This window comes from Hemiscyllium ocellatum, chromosome X (assembly GCF_020745735.1).
Source record: "Hemiscyllium ocellatum isolate sHemOce1 chromosome X, sHemOce1.pat.X.cur, whole genome shotgun sequence".
Lineage (NCBI taxonomy): Eukaryota > Metazoa > Chordata > Chondrichthyes > Orectolobiformes > Hemiscylliidae > Hemiscyllium > Hemiscyllium ocellatum.
This window is the reverse complement of record NC_083453.1, coordinates 12384075-12405206: the sequence shown is the minus strand read 5'-3', so window position 1 is coordinate 12405206 and position 21132 is coordinate 12384075. Positions and strand designations below refer to the sequence as shown.

The following is a 21132-nucleotide window of genomic DNA, read 5'->3' as shown; positions in this document are numbered from 1 at the left end:
AATAATTTATTATAGTTGCATTTATTTTAATTTTTTTGGACTTCTTAGTAAATTAGCGTTCACTATAAATGATTAGAAATGTTGTGATTGTTCAAACTCCATCATTTTTGAATTTCTTCCTTTAGCAGCCCTCTTTGCCAGTGTTCTAAAGTCTCCCCAATATCTCATTTGTTTACCCCTTTTATTACTTTCTGCCTCCTCCTTCACGCCTATTTTGCTAACAGCTGCCTTATAAAACATTTAAGTGCCTCTCTCTCTATGTAATGAATGTTATAGAAATGTACTTTCAATTAACGAGCTTGAGATTCAAGGTTAGAAATGATTGTGATAACGATAGAAGCATATAAAACTCAGATCAGGTGTTGCAGTTAGTATACTTCTATATCAGAGAAAGAGATGACTGGTGATGGTTTATCCTGAGGGTCACCACACCTCCGGTGAGCAGAAAAGGAGTGTCCTTCATGGTTACCTCAGCTGGTGCGGGAATCAAACCCACGCTGATGGTGTCATTCTGCATTGCAAACCAGGCATCAAGCCAACGGAGCTAACTACGCCCCATAACTGCACTGGCTGAGGTTACCATAAAGGACTGTCCTTCTCGACCTCTCCCCTTGCTGAAGGTGTGGTAACCCTTCAGTTAAACCACCACCAGTCCCCTCTCTCTAATGAGAAAGCACTTTAATACTTTCTATCCCTGCATCCAAGTTATTAATACAGAGATTGTCAGTAGTTGGGCCCCAAGGTCCCAAGTCCCCTGTGACTTTACCTTTATATTTTTACTACTGTGTCACTAAATGTTTCTATTTTTAACACCAGGGTAATGGAATGTTAAAATTATTTTCCTCTCCCCAAGAAGATAGTGGTTGCTGGGATAATTGGGGTATTTAAGAATTGTTAGATTTTTGATGGGCGGTGGTAATGAGGGAAATGGAGCTTAAGATGAGGATATGGAGTTGAGGTCTATGTCAGCTATGATCTAACTGAATGGTGGAACAAGCTTGAGGGACTGAATGTTTTTTTTTGCATTCCTAAATGTGGCATAGGCACAGTCCTATTCTCCCATTGTTACATTTTCAAATTGCTCCAAATTTACTTCAACACAGGATTACAGACTGCCCAACTGATGCCACATTTGATTTCTTATTGTCAAATGCACAGTGAAAGGTTCTGTATGCAGTACAGGCAGATCATACCATACAAACTGCATTCGGGTAATAGAACAGAGTGAGGAATACAATGTTAGGGCTGCAGAGAAGGCACATAAAGAGTGAGATCAGCATTAAATTTAAAATTTGAGAAGTCCATTCAGCAACCTAATAGCAGGGAAGAAGCTGTTCTTGAACCTGTTGGTACCTGTGTATTTTAAGCTTTTGTATCTTCTGCTTGAAGGAAGAGGTCAGAAGCGACTATAATGGGGTGGGAGGGGGGTCTTTGATGTTGGCTGTTCCCGAGGCAGCGAAAAGTGTAGATGGAGTCAATGGATGGAAGGTTGGCTTGTATGATGGAGTGGGCTGTAGTTTCTTACAGTCTCAGGCAGAGTGTTTGCCATACCGTAAGATCCTTCATCCTATCGATATGGGCTGTATTTGAACCCAGCTTCCAGGCAGTGCAGATTTTATTCTGTTACAAAGGTGGTTAGTGCATTGTTAATCACTCTTCACTGCATATTTCTTCCCATTCAACAATTTTGCAATTTGATAGTTACAGGCCACTAAAATAACTGAACTTTTCATCAGCTACATGTTGTTATTTTACAGATTAAAAACCAGGGAACGGGAAGCTGCCTGGATGTTGGGGAAAACAATCATGGTGGGAAACCTCTGATAATGTATCCATGCCATGGAATGGGAGGCAACCAGGTACTAAGAATGGTCATTGAATATGCCAGCTGTGTTTGTCAACCACTCATCTGTGTGCTAAATTGTTCTGAGTTAGATGGTGAAGTACAAGACACAATTCTTTTCCGAATAGTAGCTTTATTTACGTGATGTAGCCTTACAGATGTCTGCCTCTTAACTACCTAGAAGGCCACCTTGTGGTGCAGTGGTGGTGTTCCTCCCACTGGACTGAGAGGCTTGTTCAAGACTCACCTACTCTAGAGGTGTGTAATAACATCTCTCTGAGCAAGTTGATTTGAAAAATAGGTGTAAAGACAAAACAGAAAAGGTATTGTACCTGGTAGGGTAGATTTTTTTTTCCCTGTGCGTGGAGCCTTTCTGAGCCTGTAGGGGTTGGCTCCGCAGTGGTTCTTTCGGCGTACATAGACAGCATGCTCCTCATGTTCACCAACCCAGCTGACCTGGGAGGATGTGCAAATGCCAGACGGTGTATTCAGCCATGTCTTCCATCAGTAAAAAGTGAGGTCTGCAGATGCTGGAGATCAGAGCTGAAAATGAGTTGCTGGTTAAAGCACAGCAGGTCAGGCAGCATCCAAGGAACAGGAAATTCGACGTTTCGGGCCAGAGCCCTTCATCAGGAATGAGGAGAGTGTGCCGGGCAGGCTAAGATAAAAGCTCCCTACCTTTTATCTTAGCCTGCCCGGCACACTCTCCTCATTCCTGATGAAGGGCGCTGGCCCGAAACGTCGAATTTCCTGTTCCTTGGATGCTGCCTGACGTGCTGTGCTTTAACCAGCAACTCATTTTCAGCTCATGTCTTCCATCAACTGGGCCAAATGTTCCAGTCTCTTGGTTGGTCTGTGGTGGCGGATTCCTTGCCACAGGAGTGACAGGGGTTCAGTTGGAATACCACCCATCTCCCCTATCTGCAAGTCTACCATAGTCTGGCTGAGGAATCCTGGCCAGTGAATTGGCAGAAGCTGGGCAGGACCACTCCAAGTGCTGTCTTACAGGAGTTAAGTGCTGGTCATAAACCAGCTGGTGGCCGCCATGCTGTGGTACCAGCTGGTCCCTTTGACCACTCCTCCTGGTTCATTTCTTCTGGGACAAAAAGATGCACTGGGTTGGCACAGGTTTTGAGTCTCCCTATTGAGGAGCGTAGTCAGCCGCTGGTGTGTGTCACACCCAGATGGTGACTTTCTGCCTTCAGGCCTTCCAGCGATACATTTTACATTGAGCCTCCTCTTGGGTGGGGTGCCCTGGTGACTTATTATTTTCTGCCAGGTGCGTAACTTCAATTATGACATGCAGCTCCTGTTTATCACCTGAGGGTTTGCAGGTCGTCCTCTGGATGGTGCTTGTCTTTTACCAGGACCTGATCACTGTCTGGGATGTGGTCGACTCACATTGGGCCTACCTTCCATCAGGAGTGGCAGTTATCGTCAGCTATCAACCACTGCCATCCAACGCCTTAAAACGGTGGCGCTCAGACGCAACATTGTGCACCAGTTGGAAGATGCTCAGGTGTGCGGTGGAATCCCACCTGCACGTACCCCTGCTCAGATGGAATTTCACAAAGGCCCCAAGGTCCTGAACCTCCCTCAGAAACCTGCGCCGCCTCCTTAGTACGTGCTGTGTGTTGTTTTAAGGAGGCAAAACAGCGTTCTTGCACATGCTGCTGCACAATATCTATCTCGACTCTTACATCTGCCACTCGGACCCGCCATGGCATGCTTACTAGCTGCCAGGTAATGGGGATTCCCAGTGGACAGCTCTCTCCTCAGGAGTCCTTCCTCTTTCCCTCTGGGATCTAGGGTGGAGGGTGTTCCGCATAGCAGTCTCTAATAACCGCAGATTGCGATGGTTCACAGACTGCTGTGGAGTCCGTGGACCATGTATATATTGATTGTGGGTGGCTGCACTCCCTTTTTAGTTATTTGAGAAACTTTTCATTGCGCTCTTGGTTGCACTTCAGCCCCACACTCCCTGGTGCAGAGGGGTGTGGTCAGATCAGAGCTCCTCTGTCTGGGTCTGTTCCTGGGCCTGGCTAGGCTGGCTATGAACAGGTCCAGGCAATGGGCTATGGAGGGAGTTGTCTCTGCTGATTGCCTGCCCCTCTTCCGCAGTTATGTTCGAGCCTGGGTGTCATAGAACAGAGGCCTGTACTATGCTATACTGTTCTTTCGGCCCTCTATGTTGTGCCAGCTTTTTATCTGACTCTAAGATCAGACTCTTCATTGTACTATCATCCATGTGCCTATCCAAGAGTCGCTTAAATGTTCCTAATGTATCTGATTCTGCTACCACTGCCGGCAGTGCATTCCACACACACCACTCCCTGTGTAAAGAACCCACCTCTGACATCTCGCCTAAACCTTCCTCCAATTACGTTAAAATTGTGCCCCTTGTGATAGCCATTTCCGCCCTGGAAAAGGTCTCTGGCTATCCACTCTATCTATGCCTCTCATCATCTTGGACACCTCTCTCAAGTCACCTCTCATCCTCCTTCACTCCAATGAGAAAAGCCCTAGCTCCCTCAACCTTACCTCATAAGATATGCCCTCCAGTCCAGGCAGCATCCTGGTAAATGTCCTCTGATTAGATTAGATTAGATTACTTACAGTGTGGAAACAGGCCCTTCGGCCCAACAAGTCCACACTGACCCGCCAAAGCGCAACCCACCCATACCCCAACCCCCTACATTTACCCCTTACTTAACACTACGGGCAATTTAGCATGGCCAATTCACCTGACCCGCACATCTTTGGACTGTGGGAGGAAACCGGAGCACCCGGAGGAAACCCATGCAGACACGGGGAGAACGTGCAAACTCCACACAGTCAGTCGCCTGAGTCCGGAATTGAACCCGGGTCTCAGGCGCTGTGAGGCAGCAGTGCTAACCACTGTGCCACCGTGCCGCCCTCTCTAAAGTTTCCATATCCTATCTATAACGAGGTGACCAAAATAGAACACCATATTCCAAGTGTGGTCTAACCAGGGCTCTATAAAGTTGCAGCATATCCTCATGGCTCTTAAACTCAATCCACCTGCTAATGAAAGCCAACACACCACACACCTTCCTAACAACCCTATCAACTTGGGTGGCAACTTTGAGGGATCTATAGACATGAACCCCAAGATTCCTCTGTTCCTCCACACAACCAAGAATCCTGCCTTTAACCCTGAATTCTGCATTCAAAGTCGACCTTCCAAGGTGAATGACTTCACACTTTTTCCGGGTTTAACACCATTTGCCACTCATCTGCCCAGTTCTGCATCCTGTCAATGTCCCGTTCCAAGCCCTCCACACTATCCACCACTCCATCAATCTTTGTGTCATCAGCAAACTTACTAACCCACCCTTCCACTTCCTCATCCAAGTCATTTATAAAAATCACTAAACGCAGAGGTCTCAGAAGCAATCCCTGTGGAACACCATTGGTCACTGAGCTCCACGCTGAATATTTTCCATCTACCATCACCCTCTGTCTTCTATGGGCTAGTCAATTCTGTATCCAGACAGACAAATTTCCCTGTATCCCATGCCCCTTACTTTCTGAATGAGTCTATCATGGGGAACCTTGTCAAAAGCCTTGCTAAAATCCATGTACATGACATCCACTGCTTTACCTTCATCAATGTGTTTTGTCACATCCTCAAAGAATTCAGTAAGATTTGTGAGATATGACCTGCCCGTCTCAAAGCTATGCTGACTATCTCTAATCAAACTATGGTTTTCCAAGTAATCATAAATCCTGTCTTTCACAATCCTCTCCAATACTTTGCTCACCACTGACATAATATTGACTGGCATGTAATTCCCAGGATTATCCCTATTTCCTTTTTTGAACAAGGGAATAATATTTGCCACACTCCAATCATCTGGCACTACTCCAGTGGACAGTGAGGACACAAAGATCATTGTCAAAGGCACAGGGATCTCTTCCCTCGCTTCCTGTAGTAACCTAGGGTATATCCTGTCTGGCCCAGGGTATTTATCCTTGTGTTTTTCAAAATTTTCAACACAACCTCCTTCCTAACATCAACCTGTTCGAGCAAATAGTCTGTTTCATGCTGTCCTCAAACGTCAAGGTCCCTCTCAGTAGTGAATACTGAAGCAAAGTATTCATTTGGGACCTCCGACTCCAGGCACAAGTTCCCTCCATTATCCCTGATTGCCCCTACCCTCACTCTGGCCATCCTCTTGTTCCTCTCACAAATACCTGAAGGTTTTCCTCAATCCTACCCGCTAAAGCTTTTTCATGCCCCCTTCTAGCAGCAGGCCCAGGTTCCAGTCCCACCTGCTGCAGAGGTGTGGAGTAGCATCTCTGACCAGGTTGATTAGAAAATATTTAAGAGTTACCTTGCTCCCAGCTCCAGTTTGATTTCCCTCACGTTTGGTGTTATTGCATTGCTCTTAATGGACATTACAAGTAAATTAATCACTTGGAACACAAGTTACTTAGTGGTTATAGAAAAATAACTCGGGGTGATTTGGTGGTGGAATAAATCCATTTGGTGGTGCGAGATAACACTTTCTGATATAAGAGTAGAAAGGAAGAAAAAGGGCTGGCTTTATTCCCCATCCAACTCCAGGATCATAGTCAGACAGCACAGAAACAAACCCTTTGGTCCAACTCACCCGTGCTGACCAGACATTATAATCTGACCTAGTCCTGTTTGCCAGCATTTGGCCCGTATCCCTCTAAATCATTTCTATTTGTGTATCCATCCAGATGCCTTTTAAATGTTGTAATTGGAGCAGCTTCTATCACTTCCTCTGGCAGCTTGTTCCATACACGCACCACCCTCTGTGAAAAAGTTTCACCCTCAAGTCCTTTTAAATCTTTCCCCACTCACCTTGAACAAATGCCCTCTAATTTTGGACTCTTTCTCCCCGCCCCCCGCGTTCCCTAAATTTCTCTTTCTATTATTGTTGCAGTGCTTGTAAATTGTTACTTAGAGGCACAATTGATTTGTGAACTAACCCCACAGAGGCCAGCTTCCCATCACCAAGTCACCCTTTATTTACATGTGCATAGTACTTGACACTGGTCTGGCTTCCTCGGAGCCAGTTCCCAGAGTGGACAGAACCTCTGACACCCCTGTTATTTTTCTTCTTTCATAATTCCTCCTCTGCACCCAAAGTGGGCCCAGCCCAAATTACATGGCCATGTGTGTATGTGTAGTGACACCGTTGTGCTAAGCTTTGTTCCTTACTTTCCACTACCAAGAAAACAACCATGAGGATGGAAAAAACAATGGGAGGGAGGGGGAAGGAGAGAGAGGAGGAGGGGACTAAATCAAAATAGAGTTGGAGGTACTCCTGCTCATATCCATCAACCAGGACTCCCTGATTGGTGCTGTTAACCTGCTCCAATCAGGGAACTCATTCTGAGGTCCATCTGTCTGACCTCGTTACAATATCTACAATTTGGTGTCAGCCTAAGTTTTAAAAAAAAAACAGGGCAGGCTCTTCATTTTGATTTAGTCCTTCTCTTGTTTATCACACCCTTCCTTCACTTCAGTTATTGTTGCACTACCGCATGTGCTTGTTAATCATTACTGTTTAGTTCTTTTAATTTGGTGGTGGATTTTCACCAAAACAGGCTGGTTTTCCAATTGGGTGATTTGATGATGGGTTTACAGAGGGGTGGGGGGGAAGGCTAATTTTCCCTTAAGGGAGTAGGTCAGGAACAGGAAAGAGGCAGTGTGGAGTTGTATTGAATTACAAGATACAAGTAAGCATTTATGGAAGACAGAATGGCTTCTGCCTTGGTAAATGGAAGACAGCATTGTAACAGTATGGTGGGGAAATTGCAGGTAATAATGTTCCCACATGTCTGCTACCATTGTCTTTGTGGGTGGTACAGTTTGTAGCTTGAAAGGTACTGTTGAAGTCATGCTGTGCTGTTGCATGTTTAATCAGTAAATGATTGATGTTTGAGAACAGCCTTGACAGGTTGCTGCATAATTGATGGCTAGATTATTAATGTTTAAGAACAGCTATCAACAAAGCAAATAGAATGCTAAACTTTTCTAACCAATGCAATGGAGAATAAATTGAAGGAAGTCATGATCTAACCTTGAGAATGGTTTCCGACTGTAGTTACTAAGATACACAGATAACTTCCCAGGCCTGCAAGTGATGCAGGAAAGGTTTTGTTTTGTTTCTTTGCAACTGAGTTAGAAAGATCAAGATGTCGAGAAATTAAAAATTAGTTCAAGTTGATAGGAGGGAGAGGGTAAATTGAAAATGTAATGACTGCTTCCTGTATGATTCATCTGATTAAACCAGGGAGGAGATGAAGAGAAAGTGAGGACTGCAGATGCTGGAGATCAGAGTCGAGAGTGTGGTGCTGGAAAAACATAGCAGGTCAGGCAGCATCTGAGGAGCAGGAGAATCGATGTTTTGGGCAAGAGCCCCTCATCAGAAATTCCTGATGAAGGACTCTTGCCCGAAACGTCGATTCTCCTGCTCCTCAGATGCTGCCTGACCTGCTGTGCTTTTCCAGCATCCCACTCGAGAGAGAGGGTAGATGAGTCATACAGACCAGGAACTTGCTAAATTTAACCTCTTTTTAGGAAAATCAGAGTCTCGCACCTGTTTCTTATCATATGATCCCCTTAGAATTAAGTGTGGGTCCAGTCTTGGGCTTGAATATGATGTTTTTTCCTCTTTACCATAATGGAAACATCAGACCAGGAGTAGATTGTTCGGTCCATCAAGCCTACCCCGCTATTCAACTAAATTTGATTTTCTAGCTCAATGCCATTTTCTCACACTACCTCTGTATCCCTTCATGTCATTAGTTTCCAGAAACCTACTGATTTCTGTCTTATGTTCAGTGATTGAATTTCCACGGTCTCCTGGAACAGAGAATCCCAAAGATTCCAACACCCTCTGAGTAAAGTCATTCCTCTTCATCTCAATCTCAGGAAAAAGTGTGGGCTTTTAAGACTCTGTCCATGGTTTTAGAGTTACCAGCCATTGGAAACATCTTACCTATATCCACCCTGCCATATCCTGGAAGAATTTTAAGTTTCAATGAGATCACCTCTCATTGTTTGAAACTCCAGGGAATACAGACTCAGTTTCCTCAATCTCTGCTCATAAGAAAATGCTGCCCTCCAAGGGACTAATCTGGTGAACATATGTTGAATTCTCTCTATGGCAAGTGTATTCTTCCTTAGGACACCAAAACTGTACATGGTACTCCAGTGCTGTCTCACCACGGCTCTACACAAATGCAGCAAGACAACTTTATTTTTGTCCTCCAATCCCCTTGAACTGACTGCTAGCATGCTATTTGCTCTCCAAACTGTTTGCTACACCTGCATGCCAGCTTTTAGTGACTATGAATAAGGACACCCAGATCCCTTTGGTCATGCATATTCCCTAACTTCTCATCATTTAAGAAATATGCTGTCTTTTTGTTTTTTCTTCTGTCAAAGTGGATAACTTTATTCCATCTGCCATGTTTTTGCCCATTTATACAGCCTGTCTAAGTCATTTTGAAGTCTCCATGCCGCCTTCTCACAGCTTGCATCCCATTCCCACTGAGTTTGATGTTACCTGAAAATGTGGAAATATTACAGTTGATTCCCACAGCCAAGTCCTTTTGTAAATTATGAACAGCTGAGGATCTAGTTCTGACTTTTGTGGTACCTCAGGAGTAGTCTGCCATCCTAAAAATTATCCATTTATCCCTACTCTCTGTCTGTTGATCAATTCTCAACCCATACTAGCATAATCTCTTACTCTCTGTGAGACCTTATCAAAAGCTTCCTGAAAATCCAAATGTACCACATCCACTGGTTTTCCCTTATCTATGCTAAAACTAAGGTCCTCAAAAAAGAATTGTCTGTTAAACATGACTTCCCTATCATAAATCCATGTTAACTCTACCCAATATTTGCATTTTTGTTTAATTGTTTAGTCTACATCTGCTATCTTGTACGTTCATGAGACAAAGTTTCCCTTTTAATATAGGCTGACTTGTAATAAACGTTTTGGCCTTGGAGAGGCAGAGAGATATCTGACATGTCTGATGTTTCAATTTAACACCCATTTTCCATTGAAATTTTCAGTATTTCGAATACACATCTCGGTCTGAAATCCGCCACAACATCGGGAAGCAACTGTGTCTTCATGCTGTGTACGGCCCGGTTCGATTAGAGCTATGTAAATACAAAGGAAAGGATACAAGAGTGCCAGGAGAGGAACGCTGGGAAATTTTACACGTAAGTGTTGCACATAGATGGGAAGAGTGTTCTGTGGGAGCGGGTGAGAGTTTGGCAACTCTGCCTTTGCTTTTACTCGTGGTCATTCTTAATGCAATTCTTGATTGAGAGTTTTGGTATCCACTACTGATCCTTTACTCATCCAAACCTTTGCAAACAAACCTGTACCTGGAATCGACTGACTAAAATACAGAATGGGGAGATGGGTTTACTTTTCTTTCTGTAGTCCAAAAGTAACAAGATTAATTGTACTGTCTTCCTTTGGCACCTGGGATTAATATCCGTTAACTTGCCACATACAGAGAATCAAACCTAGGGCTTTCCCAACTGGCTTTGCTGTTCACTGAATAAAACCTACAGACCCATCAAAGAACTTGTTGAAATGGATTGCACCTGAAATAAGGGAAACTAGTAAACATTGACCAAATAGCCAAGGGATCTTGTAGCTTCTCGCAGCATCCCAATTAACTCCGAGTGCAGCTTGACATGTCTGAAGTGGCTGATTTATAAAAATCAGTTTTTTTTTGACTTAGTAGCCATTTCTGTAACTAACTTTTCTCATCTTTCTCTATCGATAGTTGCTCTCTTAACCTTCTCTTACTCCTTTAAACTACAAATGTATTGACCTGCGTCTTCACTAGGTTGATTAACGAGACTCGCACAACAGGTTCTGACTCAAATTTATTCTTTTCCAGAGTCCAGAACTATAGAATTCTTTATCATTCTCTATTTCCCATTGTCCTGTGATCCTTAGGATTTTGAAAGCTAAGCATGACGCTGCTGAACCTCAACTACTTCGGTTCCCTTCCCATCGTATTGTATTTTTCAGCTTTGATTGTGTCCCGCTTTGCAGGTCTTGATCAAAAACCTTGCTTCTCATTTATAAAACAAAGTGTGTTGATTTTGGACAGGAAAGAGATGGGGAGACTACATTTTATTCTATTAACAGATCATCTTGTCATACAACATAGAACACAGTACAGCATAGGAATAGGCCCTTCGGCCCACGATGACGCCAAATGAAACTAATCCCTTTTGCGTGCCCTCAGTCTAGAGCCCTCCATTCCTTGCATATTCATGTGCTTATCTAAGAGTCCCATAAATGCCCTTGTAGAATCTGCCGACACCACTATGCCCGGCAGTGGGTTCCAGACACCTACTGTTCTGTTTTTAAAAAAAAACTTGCCTCTCATGTCTCATTTGAACTCTCCTTCTAACTTCAACCTTCAACCCTATCAGTGCATCTCATAATTTTATAGACTTCTATCAAGTCTCCCCTCAGTCTCAAATGCTCAAGAGAAAACTGCCTGAGTTTTTGCAAATTGTCTGCTGTGTTTACTACCCTCCAGCAGTGGTGACACTTCAAGTACTTAATTGGCTGTAGTGTGCTTTGGGACATCCTGAGCTCTATAAAGGTGTTACATAAATGCCATAGTTCTTGCATTTTATCTCTCTCTCTGCACTAGGAAAGGGCAATATCAGCCAGATTTATTCTGTTTGTACCCAGTAATTGACTTGCTGTGATCTTGATTTTTTTTTAATTTCCTCTGCCCAAACTCCTGTCCACCACGGCATAATATTGAACAGAATGCTCAGACTCACTCATTGTCTGTGATTATACCTCACAAATGAGCATTGAAATGATGCAGGGCAAATTGTAAGCACACGTCCCAGGCGAACGTGAATTTCGGTGAAAATAGATGGGAGAAACCCTCGAATTCCGAATAAAGAGATGTAGTAATCTGATATTAGTTGAATCACTCTGGTATGTTATCTATAGTCTGATAGGCCATCCTCTTACTGTGCCATCCTTTATTCATATTCAGACCTGTGACATCGAACATATTCATTTTAAAATACTACATATTCTGGACTTGACATCTGTATTGCCAGATTCATTGGCTTATAAGCAATAAGCTTTATATAAAAGGCGATAGCAAATCCCCAAACTGGGGAGACGGGTGGGGGTGAAGCACGGGTTATTAACTTGTACTTTTTTTTTTCCCTAGGACAACCTAAAAAATTCTGCCACAAATCAGTGCTTGACTGCGTCAGGACAGAACCCAACCATGGCCTCGTGCAACTCTGCAGACCCGTATCAGCAGTGGTCTTTTATCTAGCCAGAGGGAGGAGCTGCTCCGAGAAAGCATCAGAATTGGATAAAAAGTGGACAACATTGAAGTGGCCTGATTTAAAAGCCAGCCTTTCACCATTGAACCTTTTCGTGATTGTGGATTTTGCCTCTAAGCATGGAGAGCAAAGAAATCTCGTGGATTGTGGATTTCCACAATATTTTTTCCGTGTCCCATTTGCTCTGGAATTGAAGTTATCCCCTTCTAATTATTTTATATATTTAATGTTATCTTACCCCACCTCCCCATCATTGAATATTCCTCGTTTAAAAATGAATATGATTTGCACTGAAAAAGAGAATGCATGTGTTTTTAGGAACCTCTGCATGTTCCAGAAGACTTATGTGTCAGATTTAGGTGGATTTGGATTAGATTCAATTTACAGGTATATCAATTCAGCACTGTGACCCAAAGCAAGGCAGTAACAAAATGTGATACCATCTTATGCATTTCATGCATTATGCAGCAGGAAGTAAATGGGAATGAATTGTGCTGTCATTTACTTCCTGTTATTGGAAGAAAGGGAGTGGGGAGATGGTTGTCTGAACTCATGTTTTGATATTTTCTTTATCCAAATATGGCTGAGAATTCCTGTTGAAATTCCTAAAATTTTGGGTTGGGAAACAAATCATTTCAAATTTGATGACATTCACTTTGATAGTCTCCACCTTTCCATGCAGTCTAGCATCTCAACAAATTCCTTAAACACCATGAAACCCTAGGTGCAGCACCAGAAATACAATTATGTGGGATTCCTGTTGCAAGCTGTTCATTAAGCCAGTAATTGGGAAGCAGACAAGGCAGTTCTCTGAATGGTAAATGCTCAACCTAAGCCAGGCTGTCAAAATGACAAACGCAAGAAAGGGATTTTTAAACAGAAAAAAATCGGGAGGACAAGTCTATTCAGAAAGTCTGCATTAATGTTGTTGCATGTTGGAACATAGTACTTACTGAAAAGCTTGGGCTTAGATCTTGGTCCAGTCTCTCTATCCTTGGTTTAGAACGATACACTTTCTCAATTGAAACAATGCTGAATTTAAAACCAGTTCGGCTGAAAAGGTTGTGGATTCAACCCTGCCATCTACTTTGACAGTACAGTACTCATTCAATAGCATTGTTTCTTTGGACGAGATGTTAAACTACAACTCCATTTGCTCCCATGGTACATAAATGCAGGTTTGTTAACTCAGTTTGGAGTTTAAGTATGATGAGTTATCAGTGTCTTAATGTAAGTTATTGTATATTTTGGCACACCATGTATCAGAGCTCTAGTCAGAGATGGCAAGAGATAGCTGTTTTCCTATGAAATTATAAACCCCCTCTCAACTATTCACCAGGGAAAGATGTAGATAGGAAAGACATTTCTCCTGAAGGTAGTGGGATGGTAAAGTGTGTCACCTCAAAGTTAACATTTTAAATAAGAGAAGGGTACGTGGGCTGGAGACGGCATAAGGATCATGTTGAAATGGACCAGAAAAAAAACACAGAAGTTCCTTGAATCATTCAAGTGAGACTTTTGTCCCCAGATTTCTGCTGGAAATATGTTCTGGTTTTTGATATTCTTCAATTAGTACAAATTATGAATCTCCAAAAGAATATTGTATCAAATGGGAAACGAATATTAAAGGGAAAATGTAACCCTCTTCAATGGTTGAGTCATTCCTATTCCAAGCTCTGCAAATGTGAAGCTTCCTCTGGTACTGTTGCTGGTGTGGAAATTCACCTGTAGATCACTGCTGCCCTTGAACTATGCAAGCTGCATTATTGTTATTCCGATGTACTATATTCCTTCCTGGAGGGAGCTTTCTTAGTCCAGTATCTTTCCATTGTGTAGTTAACCTAAAATGCTTGTAACACACAATTGTAGCCTATGTTTACATCACCACATCAGGAAGATTAAACTGATGCACCTGTGCCTTGTTCTCACCAAACTGTAGGATGTGTATTTCCCGCACTGTTTGGATTCACTTGCTGAGTCAGTGAACAGTTCCAGGTTTGCAGCTCATTAGTATGGAATTAGCTGGTTCCAATTGAGATGGCAATGGAGCACTACAATTGAGTTGAATGTCTCTGAGTTGAAATAGTTGGCTGCAATTCTCTCTTCTAATTCTTACAAAGTGATATGCAGACTCAGGATTAACACTGAAATGGTATGCTAACACTCACCATGCAGGCTTAGGCATTATTCCCACTTGGATAACAGTGAGGCTGGTGCCTGTGGAACTATGTCAGCAAGGAGAACCCACAGAAGGACAGAAGAAGAAATTGACAAGGGAAAATTAAAATCAAAAGTGTGCATTTAAAATTTCTGCTTGATGATAATGGAATAACCAACAAATGAGCAGAATGGAGCATGAGCAATTGCTGTTGCAATTGGGTTTGGATTTGTGCTTAAGTGAAGTTGACATTGTACCATGAATATAACCCAGGTGTGAAGAAGCTATCACATTAAATCATAGTAGGTATATTACAAACAATGGCTTGTACATTACTGCTCTGGACTGCCCAGCCATTCGATCACTGAGCAGAGTTCTGGAATTGTCAAAACTGTTCTGTCTGCGGGAGAAAGCATCTGAACCAACTTTACGGGTAAACATGGAGACCTTTTTTTCCCCTTTAGGTAGAATGCACACAGCTGCATTTCCAGAGATGAGCGAGATCAGAAAATGTGGAATCTGTATATGAGAGTTGTATAACTTGTGTTAATTTAAATGCTTACAATCCAATTTGCACATTTTTCAAGATGTATGTGTGTATTAACAGCACAGTTGAAAAGGATTTCAGGTCATTTTGGCTAATCTAAATCCTTAAACAATTGCGGCTTTACAGAGGTAGCCGTGCTGAGTCCACTGAACTGCATGAAGCTATTTTGACTGTGGGTTAGTGATTTCCTAATTTAATTTTTCATATTTTAATTGAAATGAAAACTATATTTTTCTAATCTTTTTAGAATATTGACTTGTAAAATGCTCTGATTTGTGATTGCACTTCTGCAAATGTGGAATTGAAATCCCACTGGTAAGCAAGCACCAAAGAACCTCTATCTTCTCCTCACAACATCATTCTGATAATAAATCATGGGGGTGATCATCCTGTACTACAGTGAGCCTAAACTTGCTCTTCCCAGATAAATTTATAATTTAGGCAACACGGCTGCAAGCAATTCAACATTGCTAATGGGTTGTTGTTAATCTGTTTTGGACTTGGAGCTTGTTTCATTCAACACAATTGTAACTGGTGTTAGGTGCCAGTTGTATTCATTACTAGAGACTGACTTAGAAACTAGAATGATCTCCACAGGGTAGAATATTGTTATTGCAATCTTCACCTCTCCTCTTCCCCAATTACTGTCATCACTATACTGATTTTCAATTGAATACTGATTTTTATTTCTGAAAATTTACTTTCAGGGTGTTTATAATAATTTTTAAATGTGATGTCTAATGCTGAAGAACTTCACCCTCAATGTTTGTAGATCTGAAGGCTGCTATGTTGTGTACGTGTTTCCTATTGTATGCCTGTTGTACAGACTACTATCTGCAGCAAGGCTGGACTGTTCTTTCAGAAATGCAGGGAATGTGGTAAAATAATTGGATAATTGAGTAACTACCAGTGAATATTGCCAGTGCAACTTGCTGTGTTAAGAAATCCCTCTTTAAAGATGCAGGGTTACTCCCTGTTAGCTCACCTTCCTCTGCACTACTAAGTCATGAAGGTTAGGGAAGGCTTAAGTTCATTTCCATCTTATGCTTCATTAGCTGAACAACAGCCAGGGTATTATGATCAGTTTTGATGGGGAAAAGGAGGGAAAATTAGTCAGGATGCCTGATGTTCTGACAAATACTTACTGCTCGTAACATCAAAAATAGACACTGTGGTCATACACCACATTGTGGCTAGTGGGACCTTGTTGTGTGCATTTCCTAAATTCCAACAATAGTCCGAAGTCAAAAAAAAGCTAATTGACAGTAAAGCATGTTGCAATGCCCTGACACCGTGAAAGATGCTACATTGAAGAGAACAAAAGGTACTTGGTCCAGAGCAAGTATGCCCATTGGCATCCATTGATCCAAATTCCAGACAAAAAAAAAACAAAATCACTACAGATGCTGGAAATCTGAAACAAAAAGCATTCTGAAGAAGGGTCACTGGACACGAAACGCTAACTCGAATTTCTCTCGACAGATGCTGCCAGACCTGTTGAGATTCTCCAGCAATTTCTGTTTTTTTTGATGCTGGAATTTGGATCAGTTATTAATGAGCTAAGGGGAGAAAACTGGATGAGGAAGTCGCACTGAGCTGGCACTGAACTTTCCCTAAAGGCTTCTTTATTAGCAGTTGCAACTCTTTCGAATAAATGCTGTTTCCTACTATCCAGCACTTCTGAATATTGTTTTTGTCTGATACAGTAAGTTTTGTTCAAAATTAGATAATAAAATCAATGTTCTAATTGTGGGAGTGTTGTTGATTATTCCCTTTTCTTAATCCTATTAGTTTGATACAAATGGTGCAATGATTCTCAGATGTGCTTAAATGTGGAGCAAAATAAGTCACTTGAGAGCTTCCTGGCCTCTTCCAAAGCCTAAAGTGTTTTGCTATCAAGCCTGCTCTTGCTAAGGAATAAATACATTAGGGCAAAGTGAGTTGAGGAACAGGCACTTTCTAACAACTTGTAGCTAGTCTTTGGGATAATTTGGGGAAAGAGAATAGATTATTGCATACATTGGATTTAGAATGTCCTGGTGGAGCTCATCAGATGATATAGTATGTAAATACTGCATATCATCGAGAAGATTACACATTGATCACCTACTGCTGCAAATGTGTTGCTGGTCAAAGCACAGCAGGCCAGGCAGCATCTCAACCCAATACCTCGACACGGTCCTGTCCCCTTTAGTCCAAGAACTCCCCACCTACGTTCGGGACACCACCCACGCCCTCCACCTTCTCCAGGATTTTCGCTTCCCCGGTCCCCAACGCCTTATTTTCACTATGGACATCCAGTCCCTGTACACCTCCATCCCCCATCACGAAGGACTCAAAGCCCTCCGCTTCTTCCTTTCCCGCCGCACCAACCAGTACCCTTCCACTGACACCCTCCTTCGACTGACTGAACTGGTCCTCACCCTGAATAACTTCTCTTTTCAATCCTCCCACTTCCTCCAAACTAAAGGAGTTGCCATGGGCACCCGCATGGGCCCCAGCTATGCCTGCCTCTTCGTAGGATATGTGGAACAGTCCATCTTCCGCAACTACACTGGCACCACCCCCCACCTTTTCCTTCGCTACATCGATGACTGTATCGGCGCTGCCTCGTGCTCCCACGAGGAGGTTGAACAGTTCATCAACTTTACTAACACCTTCCATCCCGACCTGAAATTCACCTGGACCATCTCAGACTCCTCCCTCCCCTTCCTAGACCTCTCCATTTCTAGCTCGGGCGACCGACTCGACACAGACATCTATTATAAACCGACTGACTCCCACAGCTACCTGGACTACACCTCTTCCCACCCTGCCCCCTGTAAAAATGCCATCCCATATTCCCAATTCCTTCGTCTCCGCCGCATCTGCTCCCAGGAGGACCAATTCCAACACCGCACAGCCCAGATGGCCTCCTTCTTCAAGGACCGCAGATTCCCCCCAGACGTGATCGACGATGCCCTCCACCGCATCTCCTCCACTTCCTGCTCCTCCGCCCTTGAGCCCCGCTCCTCCAACCGCCACCAAGACAGAACCCCACTGGTTCTCACCTACCACCCCACCAACCTCCGCATACAACGTATCATCCGCCGCCATTTCCGCCACCTCCAAACGGACCCCACCACCAAGGATATATTTCCCTCCCCTCCCCTATCAGCGTTCCGCAAGGACCACTCCCTTCGTGACTCCCTCGTCAGATCCACACCCCCCACCAACCCAACCTCCACCCCCGGCACCTTCCCCTGCAACCGCAGGAAATGTAAAACTTGCGCCCACACCTCCACACTCACTTCCCTCCAAGGCCCCAAGGGATCCTTCCATATCCGCCACAAGTTCACCTGTACCTCCACACACATCATCTATTGCATCCGCTGCACCCGATGTGGCCTCCTCTATATTGGTGAAACAGGCCGCTTACTTGCGGAACGCTTCAGAGAACACCTCCGGGCCGCCCGAACCAACCAACCCAATCACCCCGTGGCTCAACACTTTAACTCTCCCTCCCACTCCACCGAGGACATGCAGGTCCTTGGACTCCTCCACCGGCAGAACACAACAACACGACGGCTGGAGGAGGAGCGCCTCATCTTCCGCCTGGGAACCCTCCAACCACAAGGGATGAACTCAGATTTCTCCAGTTTCCTCATTTCCCCTCCCCCCACCTTGTCTCAGTCGGTTCCCTCAACTCAGCACCGCCCTCCTAACCTGCAATCCTCTTCCTGACCTCTCCGCCCCCACCCCACTCCGGCCTATCACCCTCACCTTGACCTCCTTCCACCTATCCCACCTCCATCGCCCCTCCCCCTGGTCCCTCCTCCCTACCCTTTATCTTAGCCTGCTTGGCTCTCTCTCTCTCTTATTCCTGATGAAGGGCTCATGCTCGAAACGTCGAATTCTCTGTTCCTGAGATGCTGCCTGGCCTGCTGTGCTTTGACCAGCAACACATTTGCAGCTGTGATCTCCAGCATCTGCAGACCTCATTTTTTACACATTGATCACCTACCTATGCTAATCTTAATGGGTGTGATTGGATGCTACATGTCTTTGTACAGAGGAACCTCGATTATCCGAATATCAATTATCTGAATTTTGGATTATCCGAAGGAGATTTCGAGGTCCTGATTGGAACATTACATCAAAGACGTGTTTCCAACACTGATCGCGACTTTTGTTTACAGTGATTAAAAGTGAACTCTACTTACTGAAATGCTGCCGAGAACAGTCCTGGACATCAATGGGAGCCCAGACACCGTCTCCAAATAACTGACCTCCCGCGCCCGCGCCCGCGCCCTCGCTCTCTGCAAACACACTTTCCCTGGAGTTCTACACAGGGGTGTACCCTAAACCCCCCCCCCCTTCCCCAGATAATCTCTCCAACATTGTTCTGTACAGGGTAAAGGTGAAACCTGTCAAAAAGTTGCAGTAATTTGGAGACTCTTTCTGCCACCCCCCCCCCCCCCCCCAAAAAAGGCAGCAGCAGTCTTACTGTTGATGTCTGGTCTGGCTGCCCCGGTGCGGGAGGGGGAGTGGTCAGGGGTGGATGGGGGTACGCGCAAGGTGTACTGCTGTCTCATCTCCTGGACGGGGAGCGGGCCTAACAGAAAACTGAGCCCCCAGAGGAAAGGCATTGAATCAGTTAACCGAATAATCAATTATCCGAATGAAATAGGGCCTGTCCATCTCGTTAAGATAATTGAGGTTCCTCTGTATTAGGTTACTGAAGGGGTTAAAAAAATCAATAAGATTCCTCTTCTGAGTGTTATTTTGTAACTGTTGCCACAAAGCTGATGGGTGTCAAACAAATACCAGATTGGTCTCTGACACAATGTACTCAGCAACCTGCTCTCACACTCACTGTCTGGCCTCACCATGAAGTATCACTTGGAGAGCTCCTAGGATACAGCAGGTGCTGTCGAACTGTACCCCAGCAAGATATGGCACTTTAACAAGGCGCGAACAGCATCTCCCATGAGTTTTCCTTCAACATTAGTCAAAACAGATGGAAATTATAGAAAGAGGGCCATGTGTAAACTACATGGTGTTCCTAGGTCATTTTTTAAAATCTAGTCTGTTCCTGCAGTTGTTCTGTAAATTGCGGATCTTATGGCTATGTTGACCTACACACAGATGCTCATCAGATAATAAAATCTTTATTTGACTTTTAAAGTGTTAAAGCACTGTTTACAACTTGTGGGCTTTGCCAATTTCTTCTCTGAGTTGTATCCCTAGCTTTGTTTTTCCTTTTGAATTCCACATGTGAGGCACTCATTGTGAAGCTCATTGGAAAAAACAACCTCAAAACCTTGCTGATTTAGCTTAGCTGCCTCTAATACCCAATACATATGACTCTTTTCCTATAAAATACAGGAATGAATACTATGGATATCAGAGCATGGACACAAACAAATTATAGGTTTGTGCATTATGTTTCACAGAATTCCTAATAGTGCGGAAACAGGAAATTTGGCCCAACAAGTCCACACCGACCCTCTGAAGAGTATCCCACCCAGACCCATTCACCTAGTCTACACATCTCTGAACACTATGGGCAATTTAGCATAGCCAATTCACCTAACATGCATCTTTGGATTGTGGGAGGAAACCGGAGCACCCCAGAGGAAACCCACACAGACACAGGGAGAACATACAAACTCCACACAGACAGTCACCCGAGGCTGGAATTGAAGCCAGGTCCCTGGTGCTGTGAGGCAGCAGTACTAATCACTGAGCCACCATGCCACCCTGAATTACTCCATTGAATGTGAATAGAATGAAGAACTCTTCCCAGGCTGTAATACAACGAGCTAATTGACGGAAGTTAAAACACTTTTTGCAGGCATTTTCAGGGTTTCTCCATTATCACAAATACCCTGTCATGCGTGTCATTTGAAATAACAACAAAATGCTGGAAAAGCTTAGCGGGTGTCATAGTATACGTGAAAGAGAGAGCAAGAGAGTGTGATAACGCATTTTAAGGCCCATGGGAACCACTAATTAATCTCCCTCTGGAGCTCTTTGTGTCTGAGTTCCTTTGACAACAGACAATGGTCTGCCTAGCTAGAACTCATCACCTAAGTCCTTTATAGAGCAGACCCAGGGATGAGTCGGCAGAACTAGCCTATGCATGCCACAAGCAGTCGCTCTATTTTGATGTTCAACAATAAATGCTGTTCCTTTCCAGTCAGGTTTCCTGAGTTATTACAGAGAAATACTTG

At 43.8% G+C, this 21132-nt stretch overlaps 1 protein-coding gene across 2 annotated transcripts in view; it reads left to right on the top strand.

Moving 5' to 3' along the window:
- The window catches only part of LOC132805701 (polypeptide N-acetylgalactosaminyltransferase 6-like), a 72001-nt gene extending 58144 nt beyond the window's left edge, over window positions 1–13857 (top strand). For both annotated transcript variants that reach the window (XM_060820891.1, XM_060820890.1), the window contains 3 exons: window positions 1758–1859; window positions 9930–10082; window positions 12092–13857. In XM_060820891.1, coding sequence (XP_060676874.1) covers window positions 1758–1859; window positions 9930–10082; window positions 12092–12202 — 366 coding nt within the window. In that variant the 3' untranslated portion in view covers window positions 12203–13857. The remainder of the gene's footprint in view (window positions 1–1757; window positions 1860–9929; window positions 10083–12091) is intronic.
- Window positions 13858–21132: the final 7275 nt, after the last annotated feature.